At 39.4% G+C, this 17,568-nt stretch overlaps 1 protein-coding gene across 7 annotated transcripts in view; it reads left to right on the forward strand.

The window, feature by feature from the left end:
• Positions 1–17,568, forward strand: part of MID2 (midline 2) — a 206,770-nt gene that overhangs the window by 162,441 nt on the left and 26,761 nt on the right. For all 7 annotated transcript variants that reach the window (XM_066356105.1, XM_066356100.1, XM_066356107.1 and 4 more), the window contains exons 4-5: positions 3,384–3,491; positions 5,114–5,262. In XM_066356105.1, the coding sequence (XP_066212202.1) occupies positions 3,384–3,491; positions 5,114–5,262 (257 nt within the window). The remainder of the gene's footprint in view (positions 1–3,383; positions 3,492–5,113; positions 5,263–17,568) is intronic.

Consider the following 17,568-nt stretch of genomic DNA (forward strand, 5'->3'; position numbering starts at 1 on the left):
TTTTCTTCAATTTCTGTATATTATAGTTTACATCATTCATTAATATTTATTTTATACTACCTTGGCTTGTTTGTATTATATGTAAATGGCTTTTCACCATGCAGATTATAAATTTACTGAGGGCATTGCACAAAATACATGCTTAATACACATTTGATGATGAAGATGGTAGTGATTTTTCCTAGTTTCAGGGTATAGGTTAGGCAAAGGAAAGATTCTGGAGTTAAGGAATGAATTAATGAAGCTTTCACGTTAATAGTTCAAGAAGGTGATAAGGACTCCAACTTATGAGTCCATTGGCTCAGAGCCTCACTGTACTAACAGAAGAGTTTTAGTGAAATTGAACAGAGAAAGAGAGAAGAACTTTGGGACTGCTATGGATTTATGTGAGGGATGAGGTAGAAATAGAAATCACAAGTAACTGAACCTGAACAACTGCAATAATGATAGTAACATTAACAAAAAAGGAAATCAGAGGTAGAAGTCAGATTTAAAGGAAAGATGATGAGTTTGTTTTTAGACATACTGTGTTTATGTTTAGGGTAACTTGAGTAACCCCATGGACATGCTTAGCAAGCAGTGAGATATTCTTGCCCTATCATTCAATTAAATTCAACAAATAGTTACTGAACATCTACTATAGACCACTCACTATGCTTGAGATATAGTCAAATAAGGCACAACCCTTGACATCCATAGTTCATGTTTGAATAGGAAAGACAGCCTAATAAATACTTATGATATTAGGTAGTAAATGGTATAATTAAATTATATATAAAGTATTATAGGATTATAAGTAAGGGACCAATTGTTTTCGAAGCAAGCAAGAGATAGATCCAGAAGTGATGATCTTTGAGCAGGGCCTGGAAAGATTAAATAGAAGTTTGTTCAATACACAAATAGAGAAATAACTTAAGTAAAAGAAATGTCTTGAGCAAAGGCATAGGACATGGAGATGCAAGGATTCTAAGGGAATGACAAATAGTCTAAAATGACTAAAGAGAATGGGATGATAGAATAAAGATGAATGGTGAAAAATAGACAAGAATTATCAGAAACCGAAGACAAGGGTATTTTTTACAATTGACCCAGGAGTAAGTATATATAGTGTGATGGTTTAAGGTGTGGACTCTAGTCAGACTCCCTGGGTCCAAATCCTATCTCTGCCACTTATTAAAGGGTGTGGCTTTGAGAAAGTCACTTTGTGCTCAGGTTTCCTCATCTTTGAAGTGAAAGGTGCTTCACTGAATCATTTTGGTGATTGAAAGAACTAATACAGTTATTTCTGTACATGATTGGTTCTGGGACCTCTTACAAATACAAAAATCTGTAGACGCTTAAGACCCTTATACAAAATGGCATAGTATTTGCATATAACCTATACACATCCTCCCCTATACTTTAAATCATCTCTCAATTATTCAAAATACTTAATACAATGTAAATAGTTATTATACTGTATTTGTCAGGGAGTGATGACAAGAAAAAAATCTGTACATGTTCAGCACAGATGCAACCATCATAAGCCTAACTACATTGGCAAAAATGTAACTTTTTTTCTGAATATTTTCAATCCATGGTTGAGTGAATTTAAGGAAGGGCTGACTGTACATGTAAACGATTAGGACACTACTTGGCTTATAGTGACTATTATGTAAAGGTTAGTTCAAAGGCTAAATTATAAGAAATAAGACACTAAACTGTTGTATAGTACACCATCAGCATCCTCAAAAAGAAAATATAAATAAGAGTGGTCTACATCTCCAGATACTCTAAGTATGGATCCAGCGAGCACTAGATGAATCTCTTTTTCCCACATAAAAAGGGTAAATTATTTCCCTTGAGAGGGTAAATTATTCCTTGGAAAGGTAGTCCAACTTAGGGAAAGGGTGAGGAGTCAGAAAAAAAATTAGAATGGCCAGGGTAGGACTGTTCATTCAGAATAAATGGAAGGTCTCTTTGTAACATTCCCCCTGGAAAATGGAAATAAAACAAAATAAGGTTGAAATTCAGAAAGCATATTTTATTTCAGTTAAGAAAGAAACAGAAAATTGGTCAACAGGGACCTTAGAGGATGAGAAAGGAGGCAGCAAGGCCCAGTGGCAGTGTTTTACTGGGCTTGGAATATATAAAAGAACCCTCTGAAGAGAGTTAGCAGTTGGAAATGAAGGCCTGCCTTGCTAATGAAGCGCATCTGGCCCCTTGAGATTTGATGCTCTTAAGTAACCCATTGTCTGTTCCTCAGCCTTCTAGAGCTCTGCTCGAGTGATCCTTGAATAGACTCTTGGAATGATTGTGCTTCCCTGTGTGACTGCTCTGTGTGCTGCTGAAATGGAACTGCACCTCGTCAGCCCACCCAGCCAGCCCAGGGGTCTCACTTGACAGAACTCGGTTTGAATTCTGGTTTTACCACTTACTTGCTGTGTGATCTTGAGCATGTCACTAAAAGTCTCTGATCCTCAGTTTCCCCATCTGCAACATGGGAATAAAAATGGTTCTATATTATAAAGTGGTTATGGTAATTACATGAAATAATTTATCTAAAGATAATTGGCACATTAAGTGCTTAAAAGATGTAAGTTGATTTCCCCTTCTTTTTCCTTTACAATTGGGCAGCCCAGAGATCCCCTGCTCTCATTTAACCTTTCTGGGAGCTTCATACCATCTAATTTCCATAGTAATTGAGATAGAAAGAAGGAAAAATAGGTACATGGAAAGACAATAAACAATAGTGGCTTTTTTCCCTCAAACCTACCCTGTTTTTATAGGGGAGATACTTTGATGTAATAAGTATCCCAAAAATAGAAGGGTATTTAGAGATTGGACAGCCCAAGAAATATCTACGATAACATGATGACAACTATGTGAAAATATATCTACACATGCATGTATTTAATGTGAAGATATAGCTGCACATTCATAAATTTTAAAATTAGAGGGGAATAAGGAAAACTGAAAAGTTTTGTTAGGATGGTCAAAATACGTTGTAATGTTATCTTAATATTATTGTGCCTGTGAAGAGGAATACTCTTTCCCTGATCTACTTAAATCTCCTTACCCTCTTTCCAAAAGAACAACAGGAGCTCAGGGTGCTGGAGTAAAGGGAATTGTACAGTGGGAATAACATGCCCCATCTCATCTGTCCTTCTGCCCAGCCTTCCATTAACCATCATGATCTACCAGAGGCCAGAGAGTTTCCTGTCTATGGTGCTTCAATGCCCTTGCATCATTAATATCATCATCTCTACCCTTCTTCTAGGAGTGGATCTTATGAGGGAGGTATGGAAGAAGTTGTGCATGCTTAGCTGTCAGTCCGAACCTTTCAGAGCCAGCAGGGGACAAAGGCAGTAATCACTGTGTAATATTTTGGACTTTCTTGGCAGGTGAATACTGCTATGCATGAGGCAAAACTTATGGAAGAATGTGACGAGTTGGTAGAGATCATCCAGCAGAGGAAGCAAATGATTGCTGTCAAAATCAAAGAGACAAAGGTAAAACACAGTGCTTTAGTGAGGCCAGGGCAGTTTACTTAACAAATTACAAGGTTTCGTCCTCAAGATTCCACTTTGAATTTGGATCACAAAAGCAAGAAGAAATGAGGTTTTAGGGAAGTAAGCAAAGAAGCAATGTTTGTCTTAGAGCTATGTATCACATAAATATGCTGGCAGTTATGAGATGTTGAAAATACCCTGTATCTTGACCTGGTTGGTAGTAACGTGGATGAATGTATTCAATATATGCAAAAAATCATTGAGTTGCACACTTCATATTTGGGTGCTTTAATGTATGTATATTATAAGTACAGTAAAGATAAAAAGAAAAAATTAGCCTGGCCTGTGGTGGTGCAGTGGACAGAACGTCAACCTGGAGTGCTGAAGTCACCAGTTTGAGGCCCTGAGCTTGCCTGCTCAAGGCACATATGACAAGCAATCAATGAACAACCAAAGTGAAGTAACTATGAGTTAATGCTTCTCATTCCCCACCTCACCCCCTTTCTCTCTGTAAGATCAATAAATAAAATCTTTAAAAAGAAAAAGAAAAAATATAGTGGTGAAAATGTGGGCCAGAATTATGGAAAAATCATGAGTGCCATGATAAGGACTTTGGGCTTAATCTGAAAAGCATTGGTAAATCAGTCTAGTTTTTAGGAAGAGAGAAGACATAGATACAGCAGAGGTGTGCAGAGTGTATCAGAATGGGATGATACTGAAGACAAGGAAGCAAGTTAGGAGGCTTATGGAATGATTCTTGGCATGAGTTGATGAATATCTAAACCAAGGAAGTGGCACCACAATGTAAGGAAAGAACATAACAGACATCTGTATAAAGGAAGTGATGGGAAGCATCAATTGATTACATAGAGAAGAAGGACAGAGAGAAGACATCCAGGCTTTAAGCTTGGAAACTAAAGAATCATGATCAAGAAAGTCAGGTGTGAGCCTCTGTGAATCTATATTCACAGAGGTTTTAAGCTTGTTGGACTGCTGGTCAGTGTATTTATTATAATTCCATGCTGTGCATCCAATGTGAGAAATCATGAGAGCCTGAAGTGATGACCAAAATTTTATGCCATGCTGGTAGTTTCAACTTACAAAGGAACTGAAGTTTTTGAGAAAATAGATCTGTGAACACACAGGTATGTGTAAATATACTTAGAGAAAATTACATAGAAATGTAGAGCCTCATAAAGAAAAAGCTGGTACATTTTATTAAACCAGTATGTGAAAATATATTGACAATAGAATGTAAACAATGGTGATGTGGTAAGATTTATTTTTATACTTTTTAATTTCTACATTTTCTATATAAGCCTGCATTGCTTTTATAGCCAGAAAAATTAATGTTACCAATAAAAAGAGGGGATATAAAATCTAGAGTATATGACTGTATGGCAGGTTAAGTAAGCAGGCTGTAGCTGAAAGGAGGGGTTGGTATGACAGGCATATAGGGTAGGTAGGGTGAGAAGGTGAATGGTTAGCACAGGGACCATTGGATATTAATATTAATAGGCCTTATTTTTAGAATCACTGCAGCAGATCTCCTACATGTTTTATCGTTTTTAATTAAGCACTGGATATTCTCTCTTATTTTGTCTGTTGCTCATTCTTTTAAGGTTATGAAACTGAGAAAATTGGCACAGCAGGTGGCTAATTGCCGCCAATGTCTTGAACGGTCAACAGTCCTCATCAACCAAGCTGAGCATATCCTGAAGGAAAATGACCAAGCAAGGTTTCTTCAGTCTGCAAAAAACATCGCTGAGAGGTGAGTTCCTTATATTCTTTTGACATGCCTGCTCTTATGAAAAGAGGCCAGCTTAAGGTCACTTAATTCTGTTCTGGCTTATATGTAGCAGCTGCCACCTGAAGATTTTTTACCAGTTAGTTAGTTACTAAGCCTCAGTGATATATTGCCCTGTGGATTCCTGGCATCCTTCTCTGTCTCTGCAGCCTACTAGTTTTTTATTTGCAAAGAATCTGAGCTCTAAAGTGAAACATTGTTCAATATAATCGCCAAGGGTTCAAAGGGCTATAAGGGCCAGATTTAACCTCCATATGTCTCCCTCTCATTCATTAGAGATTTTGACTCCAAATTTACAGTATTGTTTTCTATTGCTTCTGCCATCATTCTTGGTGATGTTAGTAGCATCCCTATGGCTGACCCATCTAATACTCTAGACATCTAGTTTCCTGATTACGTGCCATATCCTACTCTAGTGACCCTCACTTCTGCTCTACTCCATCCACTCAGTTCCATGGCCCACATTCAAAACCTCACCATCACTCATAATTACACTTAAATCATAAATCAAAACATTCCACTTTCTAATTATAATCTCTATATTTACAGTTGTCTGTTTCCCTTCCAGTTCATCTATTCATCAGGTTCATTGGGACCTCTAAGTTCTGACTCCTACCTACCAGTTTCCGACTGTCTTCATAACTAGCTTCACTTCTTTCTTTAGGGTCTGTGATTTCTCACTTCAGCTATACTTTTTAATATCCCCAGTTCCCTCTCCCAGCTATCTTTCTATCACACCAGCCTTTTAATAGCCTAACCCATCTATTCCCACCTTTTCCATGGCTACATTTGAGTTTCAGAATCCTGCTGGAGAAAATCACATAACTAAATATATTGGTACTACTACACCACATATTCATGATCTCTAATCTCACCTAAGCCCTCAGTACTGACCTGAAATCCTTGTGTGTTGCTTTGGTCAGCTTTATTTTTTCCTTGTTTCCATAATGATAGGTATGTTGTCTGAAGCTGCCAAATGGGTGTGTTGGTTCTGGGCTTCTGAGAGGGACTTTGTTGCAGACCAATTTCATATGCTGTCTTTTATTGGCTCTGTGTAATCTGTTTGGAACTACAAAGTGATCCACAGTTTGTGTTGCCTCCACTAGGCCTGGGTGTGTGGGGGCAGGACAAAGCTCCACACCAATGCTGGCTATTACCAACACCAGGCCTGTGGCAGGTCAGCCAAAGTCTCAAGGCAACCTGAGATCTGCTTTGCCTGCCTCAATATGTCAGCTGCCTGTTAGTTTCAGTTACTGAAATAGCTTCTGATGGTAATCAACTTGCATGAGGTAAGTTCTTAGTGAGATACCAGGTAGGATTAAGTGGTATTGACCAGTTTGATATAGGTTCAAATTCAGAGCCTGTGCTGGGTCTATGGCTACTCAACAAAAGTCTCCAGGTATACTAAGTCAAGCTGCCACTTTCTCGGTTCCTTCATATCTGTTTAGTGGGGTGGTGTCTTAGGGAGTTTTCAGGGAGAGGCCAATAAAGTGTTCCAGGCTCAAAGAGACCAACATTTGTCTGTGACCAGGAAGGGTTCTGCACCAGTCTGGTGTGCAAGGGCAAAACGGCCCCAGTCTTAGAGCCACATAACTCAGTCTGTTCCAGATTGTGCTGGGAGGAGCCCAACTTCAGCAAGGTGGGGCCTCCAGGAGTTAGGAGAATGGGCCTAGTGGATCTTCTATAGAGAAGGGGGTGCCAGTCAGTCAGGCTTCAGAAAATGTAGTGGTATGTTTTCCAACCTAGAGCCACACAACTCAGTCTGTCCTTGAGTTTGTCCAGCCCTGGGCATTGCAGAGCCACCAGTAATTGGGAAGGTGGGGCCACTAGGAGCTAGAGGTAGGGCAGCTAGGAACCTGTAAGGTAGGGCTAGTAGACTCCCATTAGGTGGAAAAGCCATTCAGGTTAATGGAAACATGGGACAAGGAATATAGCCCCTGCCACAAAACCACACAACTCAGTCACTGACACCTCCTAGTCTTCCCAGACCTCTACATACTGGCCACAACAGCTGACTCCTCACCAAAGGGTGAGGGAAGAGAAAGTTCAGAGTGTGGAGCTATTGCTTTCCTCCAAGATGATTCTGCAAGGAAGGGGGTGCTCCACTCAAGGAACATGGCATCTAAATTATAGAAGAATAAATAACTCAACACAGGGATCCTGAAAGCTTTCACTTTAGCTCTCTCCCCAGAGCCACAAAACCCAGACTTTCCTCACACAACTTCAGTCTAGTCTATCTTCTGTCTGCTGGAGCCCAGGCAGACTGATTATGAACAGAATGTTGTACATTGGTCCATTAACAGGATGCTTATCTGTAACAGAGACTTGTCTCTCCCTGATGGACAGAATCACCACTGATTTTCACAGCCAAGTATTATGTGGGCACCTCTTCCTTGCTCTGGTAGTCTGGTTTGGGGAGCCCGGCTTGGGGTTGAGACTTCACCTTCTCAGGGAAACCCGCCATAGCTGAGGTGTACCTCTGGAACCTCAGCTGCCACCCTTGGAAGCAATGCAAATCCTTCTGGGTCTCTGCCCTTCCTACCAGTGTTGATGTAGCTTCTTCTGTAAATCCTTGGTTATAAAACTTCTCTTCAGTTAGTCTTCAGTTGATTATTCAGGATGATTGTTCTATAATTTAGTAGTAGTTCTTGTTTGGTCCTGGGAGGAAGTGAGTGTACTTTCCACCTACTCCACTACCATCTTGGATATATTATTTTTCCGATTTTAAACATTAACAATTAACCAGCAAATTTGGAAATTTTTCAGTCATCATTTTCTCAAATGTTTTTTTATGCCTCTTCCTTCCTCTCTTATGGGGATTCCAATTACATGTATATTAGACTGCTTGAAGTTTCCTCAACTCACTGATGCTCTGTTTATTTAGTTTTTATCTCTTTCTGTTTCATTTTGATAGTTTCTAATGATATGTCTTTACATTTACTAATATTTTGTTCAGTTATGAATAATCTGTATTTAACCTTTCCAGTGCATTTTTTTTCTTAGATACTGTAGTTTTCATCTCTAGGAGTTCAGTTGGAGTTCAGTTTGGGTCTGTTTATATCTTACATATCTCTGTTTAACACGTTGAGCCTTTTTTTTTCTATCTTTTATAGCATACAGAATACAGTTACAAAAACAGTTTTAATGTGTAATTCTAACAACTGTATCAGTTCTTGGTCAGTTTCAACTGGTTGCTCTTTTATTTTTTATTATGATTTTGTTTTCTTGTTTCTTTGCATGTCTGGTAATATTTGATTGGATGCCAGACATTGTCAGTTTTATCTAATTGGAACTGTGTATTCTTATAGTCCTATAAATAACCTTAAGCTTTTTTCTGGGACACAGTTAAGTGACTTGAAGAGAGCTTGACCCTTTAGGATCTTGCTTCTAAGATTTGTTAGGTGTGATCAGAACATTGTATGGTTTAGGGGACTTTTTTTTCTTAATTATTGAGGCAGTACTCTTCTGAGTAATCTATCAAGTGTCCCATGCCATAAATCATGAGATTTTCCAATTTGGCTGAGGGGAACATACACTATCCCTGGCCCTGTTAGTACACCAAGGATTATTCCTTCAACTGTTTTTGAGTGATTCTTTCACTGGAATTGGAGAGTTTCTTCACTTGCATATGTTGATCACTATTTTGTTGAATACTGGAGTGGAATCCTTTGAAGGCCTCCAGAATTCTCTCTGTGCAGTTTTTCTCCTCTCTGGTACTGTGTCCTGTGAACTCCAGCAAACTTAGTCTCCTTAGATTCTCAGCTCTATGTTCTTTTTTTTTTCTTTTTTTTAAAAGAGTCAGAGAGAGGTATAGACAGGGACAGACAGACAGAAACAGAGAGAAATGAGAAGCATCAATCATTAGTTTTTCATTGCGACACCTTAGTTCATTGATTGCTTTCTCATATGTGCCTCGACCGTGGGGCTACAGCTGACCAAGTAAACCCTTGCTCGAGCCAGCGACCTTGAGTCCAAGCTGGTGAGCTTTGGTCAAACCAGATGATCCTGCGCTCAAGCTGGTGACCTCAGGGTCTCAAACCTGGGTCCTATGCATCCCAGTCTGACACTCCATCCACTGCGCCACTGCCTGGTCAGGCTCTTGTTCTTTTATAAAATACTTTTTTCCATTGATTTGAGAGAGAGGGAGAGAGAAAGGAAAGGAGAGAGAGAAAGAGAGAGAGAGAGAGAGAGAGAGAAGAGCATCAATTCGCTGTTTCATTTAGTTGTTCCATTTAGTTGTGCACTCATTGATTGCTTCTCATATGTGTCCTGACTGGAGATTGAACCTGCAACCTCAGCATACTGGGATGATGCTATATCCAGGAAGTCACCCAACGAAGACCTCAGCTCAATGTTCTTAATTAGGGACTCCATTGGACTCTGCCTGGTTTCCCCTTCATGTAACATTTTATTCCTTTAATTTTGTTGGGACAAAATTTTTCATAGCTTCTTTTTTGATTATTTATTTATTTTCAGAGAGAGAGAGAGAGAGAGAGAGAGAGGAAGGGAGAGAGATGAGAATCATCAGCTCATAGTTGCAGCACTTTAGTCATTCACTGATTACTTCTCATATGTGTCTTGACCCCAGGGGGCGTGGCTCCAGCTGAGCCAGTGACCCCTTGCTGAAGCCAGTAACCTTTGGGTTCAACCCAGCAACCATGGGATCATATCAATAATCCTGCACTCCATCTGGTGATTCCACACTCAAGCTGGTGAGCCTGCATTCAAGCCAGATGAACCCATGCTCAAGTCAGCAACCTTGGGGTTTTGTACCTGGGACTTCAGCATCCCAGGTCAGTTATCTATCCACTGCACCACCATGTGTCAAGCTCGCATATCTTCTTAAGAAAAAGTACTGATGAAGTCAATTTTGAAACATTTTTGTTTAAAAATATTTAAAATTTATTTCCACACTTGATAGATTGAAAATAAATTTTTCTGGCGGATAACGTCAGAGTAATGGTGGGGTAGGAAGCAATACCAATAAATCTCCCCCAAAACTCAACAAGATCTTCAACCAGAAACAGAAAAACCTATCCTTGGAGCCTCCAGATGTTTTACAATACACCCGAAGGTATGGTCCAGCGAAAAAATTGGCTAAATATATAATCAAACCCCGAAGGAAATAGGGAGTAAGAAATGCTCCGCCTTCCTCACTAACCTAAACAGGGCAGCTTTCACTGGAAACTGAGAATATAGAAACTAAGGCAGGCAAAGGGGGTGAATAGATCCAGGCCGCAGCACAAATGGCCGAACCAGGCTGTGGCACGGAGATCCAAGCCAAGGAAAAACTGTTCCTGTGGCAACCCGGGCAATACAAGCTAACACTCGCACCAAACCCAGACAAAGAAAGACAAGTGGGGCAGCCATTTTCCCCGATCTCCTGGTCAGCGTGCACAGACAGTGGGCGAGAGATTCCTTCCAAAACCCCGGGAGTGGGCGCCCGTGATACCCCACAGAGAGGCAGAGTCAGAGGCCTTTGTGTGGGCCAAAAGCGGAATCTCCGGACTGCCCCAGCGCCCTGAAAAAGCCGCGCACTGGGAGGGAGCGAGAACGAATTCCAACGCTGGAACTTTTCTGTGCAGGTGGGGGTTTCACTCAGAGGGTGAGGCAGCCGGCCTGATATCCTGGTCTGCGCGCAGATAGTGAGCGAGAGATTCCTCTGAGTGCCTCGGCAGTGTGCGCCCGTGTTATCCCACAGATGAGCAGAGTCAGGGGCCTTTGTGTGGGCCAAAAGCGGAATCTTGGGCCGCCCCAGTGCCTTGAAAAAGCCATGCATGGGGACGGAGTGAGAGCCAATTCCAACGCTTGAACTTTTCCATGCGGGTGGGGGTTTCACTCAGAGTGTGAGACTGCTGGCCTGATATCCTGGTCTGCATGCGCAGATAGTGAGCGAAAGTTTCCTCCAAGCGCCCCGGGAGTGGGCGCCCGCCCGTGTTACCAGACAGAGTGGCAGAGCCAGAGGTCTTTGAGTGGGAGGAAGCCCCGCCTGATTATGCTAGCAGCTCTGACTGACTGAGCCTCACCCAGAGCCCTGTGCCGAGTGGGAATAGAGTGGGGAGTTGCCAGCTCCTTGAGCCTCTTACTATACAGGCAGAGACAGCAGCAACCCCATAGCTGGATTCTCAGGCTACTAATTGAGGAAGGAAAGACTAGGAGAAAGGCTCCAGGAACACGGACTCTCTCACTGGCAGAGCCTATAAATGCTAATGAGCCTCGACTGCCAACGAGACTAACGCACAATACATGATATCACCATAGAGACTTATCAACAGCAAACCTCTACCTGAGCGTGCCAAAGGGGCAGAACCCGGGGAACAGAGTCACCGACCAAGAAGAGGGAGAGAAAAAAAAAAAAGCAAGAAGATTTTGAACCTCTCAAAATCAAGAATAATCCGCAGACTTTATAACCTATCCCATTTTATTATATCTGTTCATTTGTTTCTCTTATCTTCATTCTTTTTTTTTGTATTTTTCTGAAGCTAGAAATGGGGAGAGACAGTCAGATAGACTCCTGCATGTGCCCGACCGGGATCCACCCAGCATGCCCCCCGGGGGCAAAGCTCTGCCCACCAGGGGGCAATGCTCTGCCCCTCCAGGGCGTCGCTCTGCCACGACCAGAGCCACTCTAGCACCTGGGGCAGAGGCCAAGGAGCCATCCCCAGCGCCCAGGCCATCTTGGCTTTAATGGAGCCTTGGCTACAGGAGGGGAAGAGAGAGACAGAGAGGAAGGGGGGGTTGGAGAAGCAAATGGGCGCTTCTCCTATGTGCCCTGGCCAGGAATTGAACCCGGGTCCCCCGCACGCCAGGCCGACACTCAACCGCTTAGCCAACCGGCCAGGGCCTCTTATCTTCATTCTTGATATTTTTTTTCCTCCTCCAATTTGGTCGTTTAACTCTCTGCCGGTCTTACTCTCTCCTCTCCTTGAACTACACTACCCATAAGTGTTACATCTCCCATTATCTTTTCTTTCCTCTTCCTTTCTCTCTATGACGGTTGCACTCCAAAACCCTTAACTCACTCTCTCTCTCTCTCCTCTTTTTTCTTTTTTCTTCTTTTAGTGGTTCCCTCTTTTTTTTTCTCTCTCTCTCTCTCTTTCTTTTCTCCCTCTATATTAGTTTCTTCCTTTCTCCTTTACGTCTCCTCTCATTCAAACCTCAATAACAAACAAATTATCTTATCTGGGACTCAAACTTATGTTTGTGGCATTTTGGGGGGTTTTTACTTCACCTTTTTAACTCATTAGCAGTGCTCCCATTCATGGCTCTCCATTTTATCTAGTTCTTGTTCCACTAAATACAATAGTAATTTTTTAAATTGTCCCCCCATTTTCCTGTTTCCCTCTTATTCCTCTCATCATAACTCTTAGTCAGCCAACACCTAAAAGCAAATCATTTTATTCTTGACCCAAACTTTTTCCTTATTTGCTTTTTGTGGGTCCATACCCCCCCTTTTTTGCCCCTTTATTACTTTTCCCCAATTCAGGCCCTCCATTACAGGCATTGTTTGTTCTATTTAGTACAATATAATTCACAGTTCACCACAAGATTTTCTCAAGAAAGAGAGAGAGGAGAGTAGAGGAAAAAAGGAGGGGGGGAATAATTTCCCTTTTTTTAAATTTTTATTTTATTTTTCTTTATTTCATTATTAATTTTTTTAAAAAAACAACTCTTTTCTATTTTTTATTTTTTTAACTTTTTATTCTTTATTAAATCTCATTAATACTATCAACAAAACCACCCTCAGATGCCATTAAGGAAGAGAAAATCAAATATCATGGATACAAAAGAAAGAGAGGTAACACAGCTAGTTAGGAAAAATCTATGGAGAAAAAATTTAATATATTGGATACCTTGGAGCTAAATGACAGAGAATTTAAGATAGAAATCCTAAAAATCCTCCGAGATATACAAGAGAACACAGAAAGGCAATTTAGGGAGCTCAGAAAACAACTCAATGAACACAAAGAATATATTTCCAAGGAAATTGAAACTATAAAAACAAATCAAACAGAGATGAAAAACTCAATTCACGAGCTGAAAAATGAGGTAACAAGCTTAGCTAATAGAACAGGCCAGATAGGAGAGAGGGTTAGTGAAATAGAAGACAAGCAACTTGAGGCACAACAGAGAGAAGAAGAAAGAGACTCAAAAATTTTAAAAAAATGAGATAGCCCTACAAGAATTATCTGACTCCATCAAAAAGAATAACATAAGAATAATAGGTATATCAGAGGGAGAAGAGAGAGAAAATGGAATGGAGAACATACTCAAACAAATAATAGATGAGAACTTCCCCAGCCTGTGGAAAGAACTAAAGCCTCAAATTCAAGAAGAAAACAGAACTCCGAGTTTTCTTAACCCCAACAAACCTACTTCAAGGCATATTATAATGAAATTGGCACAAACCAACGGCAAAGAAAAAATTCTCAACACAGCCAGGGAAAAGAAGAATACAACATATAAAGGAAGGCCCATTAGATTATCATCAGATTTCTCAGCAGAAACTCTACAAGCTAGAAGAGAGTGGACCCCAATATTTAAAGTCCTGAAAGAGGGGAACTTCCAGCCACGAATACTATACCCATCAAAGTTATCCTTTAAATATGAAGGAGAAATAAAAACATTCACAGATACAGAAAAGATGAGGGAATTTATCATCAAAAAACCCCCACTCCAGGAATTACTAAAAGGGATTCTCCAATCAGATACAAAGAACAAAAAAAAAACAAAGCCACAAGTAAAAGCTTCAAGAAGAACACAATAAAACCAAATTTAAACTGTGAGAACAACAAAAAGAGAGGGGGGGGGGAGAGGATGCAGATTTACAGTAGCAAAGGATGATGGAGTACAAAAATACTCACAAAAAAGTGCACTACAATGAACAGGGTAGGAACCCTTTTCATTACTTAAAGGTAACCACCATTGAAAAAACCACCACAGAAGCACATGAGATAAAAAAAGATAGCAATGGAGGAAAGATGTATGGAATACAACCAAATAAAAACAAAAGATAGAAAAACGAAAGAGAAGGATCAAACAAGACACAAAACTAACAAAGCAATCTATAAAATGGCAATAGGGAACTCATAAGTGTCAATAATTACAATAAATGAAAACGGATTAAACTCACCAATAAAAAGGCACAGAGTAGCAGAATGGATTAAAAAAGAAAATCCAACTGTATGCTGCCTACAGGAAACTCATCTAAGTAACAAGGATAAAAACAAATTCAAAGTGAAAGCCTGGAAAACAATACTACAAGCAAATAACATCCAAAAAAAAGCAGGCGTAGCAATACTCATATCTGATCATGTTGACTACAAGACAGCAAAAGTACTCAGAGACAAAAATAGTCATTTCATAATGGCTAAGGGGACACTGAATCAAGAAGACATAACAATTCTTAATATATATGCACCAAACCAAGGAGCACCGAAATATATAAGACTGCTACTTATTGACCTTAAAACAAAAACTGACAAAAATACTATCATACTTGGAGACCTCAATACACCACTGATGGCCCTAGATTGGTCATGCAAACAGAGAATCAACAAAGATATAGTGGCCTTAAACAAAACACTAGAGCACCTGGATATGATAGACATCTACAGGACATTTCATCCCAAAGTGACTGAGTATACATTTTTCTCCAGTGTACATGGATCATTCTCAAGATTTGACCATATGTCGGGCCACAAAAACAACATCAACAAATTCAGAAAAATCGAAGTTGTACCAAGCATATTTTCTGATCATAAAGCCCTGAAACTAGAATTCAACTGCAAAAAAGAGGAAAAAAATCCCACAAAAATGTGAAAACTAAACAATATACTTTTAAAAAATGAATGGGTCAAAGAAGAAATAAGTGCAGAGATCAAAAGATATATACAGACAAATGAAAATGACAATACGACATATCAGAATCTATGGGATGCAGCAAAAGCAGTGATAAGAGGGAGGTTCATATCACTTCGGGCATATATGAACAAACAAGAGAGAGCCCAAGTGAACCACTTAATTTCACACCTTAAGAAACTAGAAAAAGAAGAACAAAGACAACCCAAAACCAGCTGAAGAAAGGAGATAATAAAAATCAGAGCAGAAATAAATGAAATAGAGAACAGAAAAACAATAGAAACAATTAATAGAACAAGGACCTGGTTCTTTGAAAAGATCAACAAAATTGACAAACCCTTGGCAAGACTTTCCAAGGAAAAAAGAGAAAGAACTCATATAACCAAAACCCAAAATGAAAGAGGAGAAATCAGCACGGACACCGTAGATATACAAAGAATTAATGTAGAATACTATGAAAAGCTTTATGCCACTAAATTCAACAACCTATAAAAAATGGATAAATTCCTAGAACAATACAACCTTCCTAGACTGAGTCAAGAAGAAGCAGAAAGCCTAAACAGACCTATTAGTGAGAAGAAATAGAAAAAAACATTAAAAACCTCCCCAAAAATAAAAGTCCAGGCCCTGACGGCTATACCAGCAAATTTTATCAAACATTCAAAGAAAACTTGGTTCCTATACTACTGAAAGTCTTCCAAAAAATTGAAGAAGAGGCAATACTTCCAAACACATTTTATGAGGCCAACATAGCCCTCATACTGAAACCAGGTAAGGATGGCACAAAAAAAGAAAACTACAGACCAATATCTCTAATGAATACAGATGCTAAAATACTAAACAAAATACTAGCAAATCGAATACAACAACATATTAAAAAAAGAATACATCATGATCAAGTGGGATTCATCCCAGAATCTCAAGGATGGTTCAGCATACGTAAAATGGTTAACGTAATACACCATATCAACAAAACAAAGAACAAAAACCACATGATCTTATCAATAGATGCAGAAAAGGCTTTCGATAAAATACAACACAATTTTATGTTTAAGACTCTCAACAAAATGGGTATAGAAGGAAAATATCTCAACATGATAAAGGCTATATATGATAAACCATCAGCTAACATCATATTAAATGGCACTAAACTGAAGGCTTTCCCCCTTAAATCAGGAACAAGACAGGGTTGTCCACTCTCTCCACTCTTATTTAATGTGGTATTGGGGTTCTAGCCAGAGCAATCAGACAAGACAAAGAAATAAAAGGCATCCATATCGGAAAAGAAGAAGTAAAGGTATCACTTTTTGCAGATGATATGATCCTATACATCAAAAACCCCAAAGAATCCACAAAAAGACTACTAGAAACAATAAGGCAATACAGTAAAGGTCGCAGGATACAAAATTAATATACAGAAGTCAATAGCCTTTCTATATGCCAACAATGAAACATTTGAGAACGAACTCAAAAGAATAATCCCCTTCACGATTGCAACAAAAAAAATAAAATACTTAGGAATAAATGTAACAAAGAATGTAAAGGACTTATATAATGAAAACTATAGACCATTGTTGAGGGAAATCAAAAAAGGTATAATGAGATGGAAGAATATACCTTGTTCTTGGTTAGGAAGAATAAATATAATCAAGATGGCCATATTACCCAAAGCAATATACAATTTTTTTTATTTTTTTAAATATTTTATTTATTGATTTTTAGAGAGAGGGGAGGGAGAGAGAAGGGGGAGGAGCAGGAAGCATCAACTCCCATATGTGCCTTGACCAGGCAAGCCCAAGGTTTCGAACCGACAACCTCAGTGTTCCAGGTCGACAGCTTTATCCCATTGCGTCACCACAGGTCAGGCCAATATACAAATTTAATGCAATTCCCATCAAAATTCCAATGACATTTTTTAAAGAAATGGAGCAAAAAATCATCAGATTTATATGGAAGTATAAAAAACCCCGAATAGCCAAAGCAATCCTAAAGAAAAAGAATGAAGCTGGGGGCATTACAATACCTGACTTCAAACTATATTATAGGGCCACGACAATCAAAACAGCATGGTATTGGCAGAAAAATAGACACTCAGACCAATGGAACAGAATAGAAAGTCCAGAAATAAAACCACATATATATATATATAGTTAAATAATTTTTGATAAAGGGGCCAACAACACACAATGGAGAAAAGAAAGCCTCTTCAATAAATGGTGCTGGGAAAACTGGAAAGCCACATGCAAAAGAATGAAACTGGACTACAGATTGTCCCCCTGTACTAAAATTAACTCAAAATGGATCAAAGATCTAAACATAAGACCTGAAACAATTAAGTACATAGAAGAAGACATAGGTACTAAACTCATGGACCTGGGTTTTAAAGAGCATTTTATGAATTTGACTCCA

The sequence above is a fragment of the Saccopteryx leptura genome, chromosome X (genome assembly GCF_036850995.1).
Source record: "Saccopteryx leptura isolate mSacLep1 chromosome X, mSacLep1_pri_phased_curated, whole genome shotgun sequence".
Taxonomy (NCBI): Eukaryota; Metazoa; Chordata; class Mammalia; order Chiroptera; family Emballonuridae; genus Saccopteryx; species Saccopteryx leptura.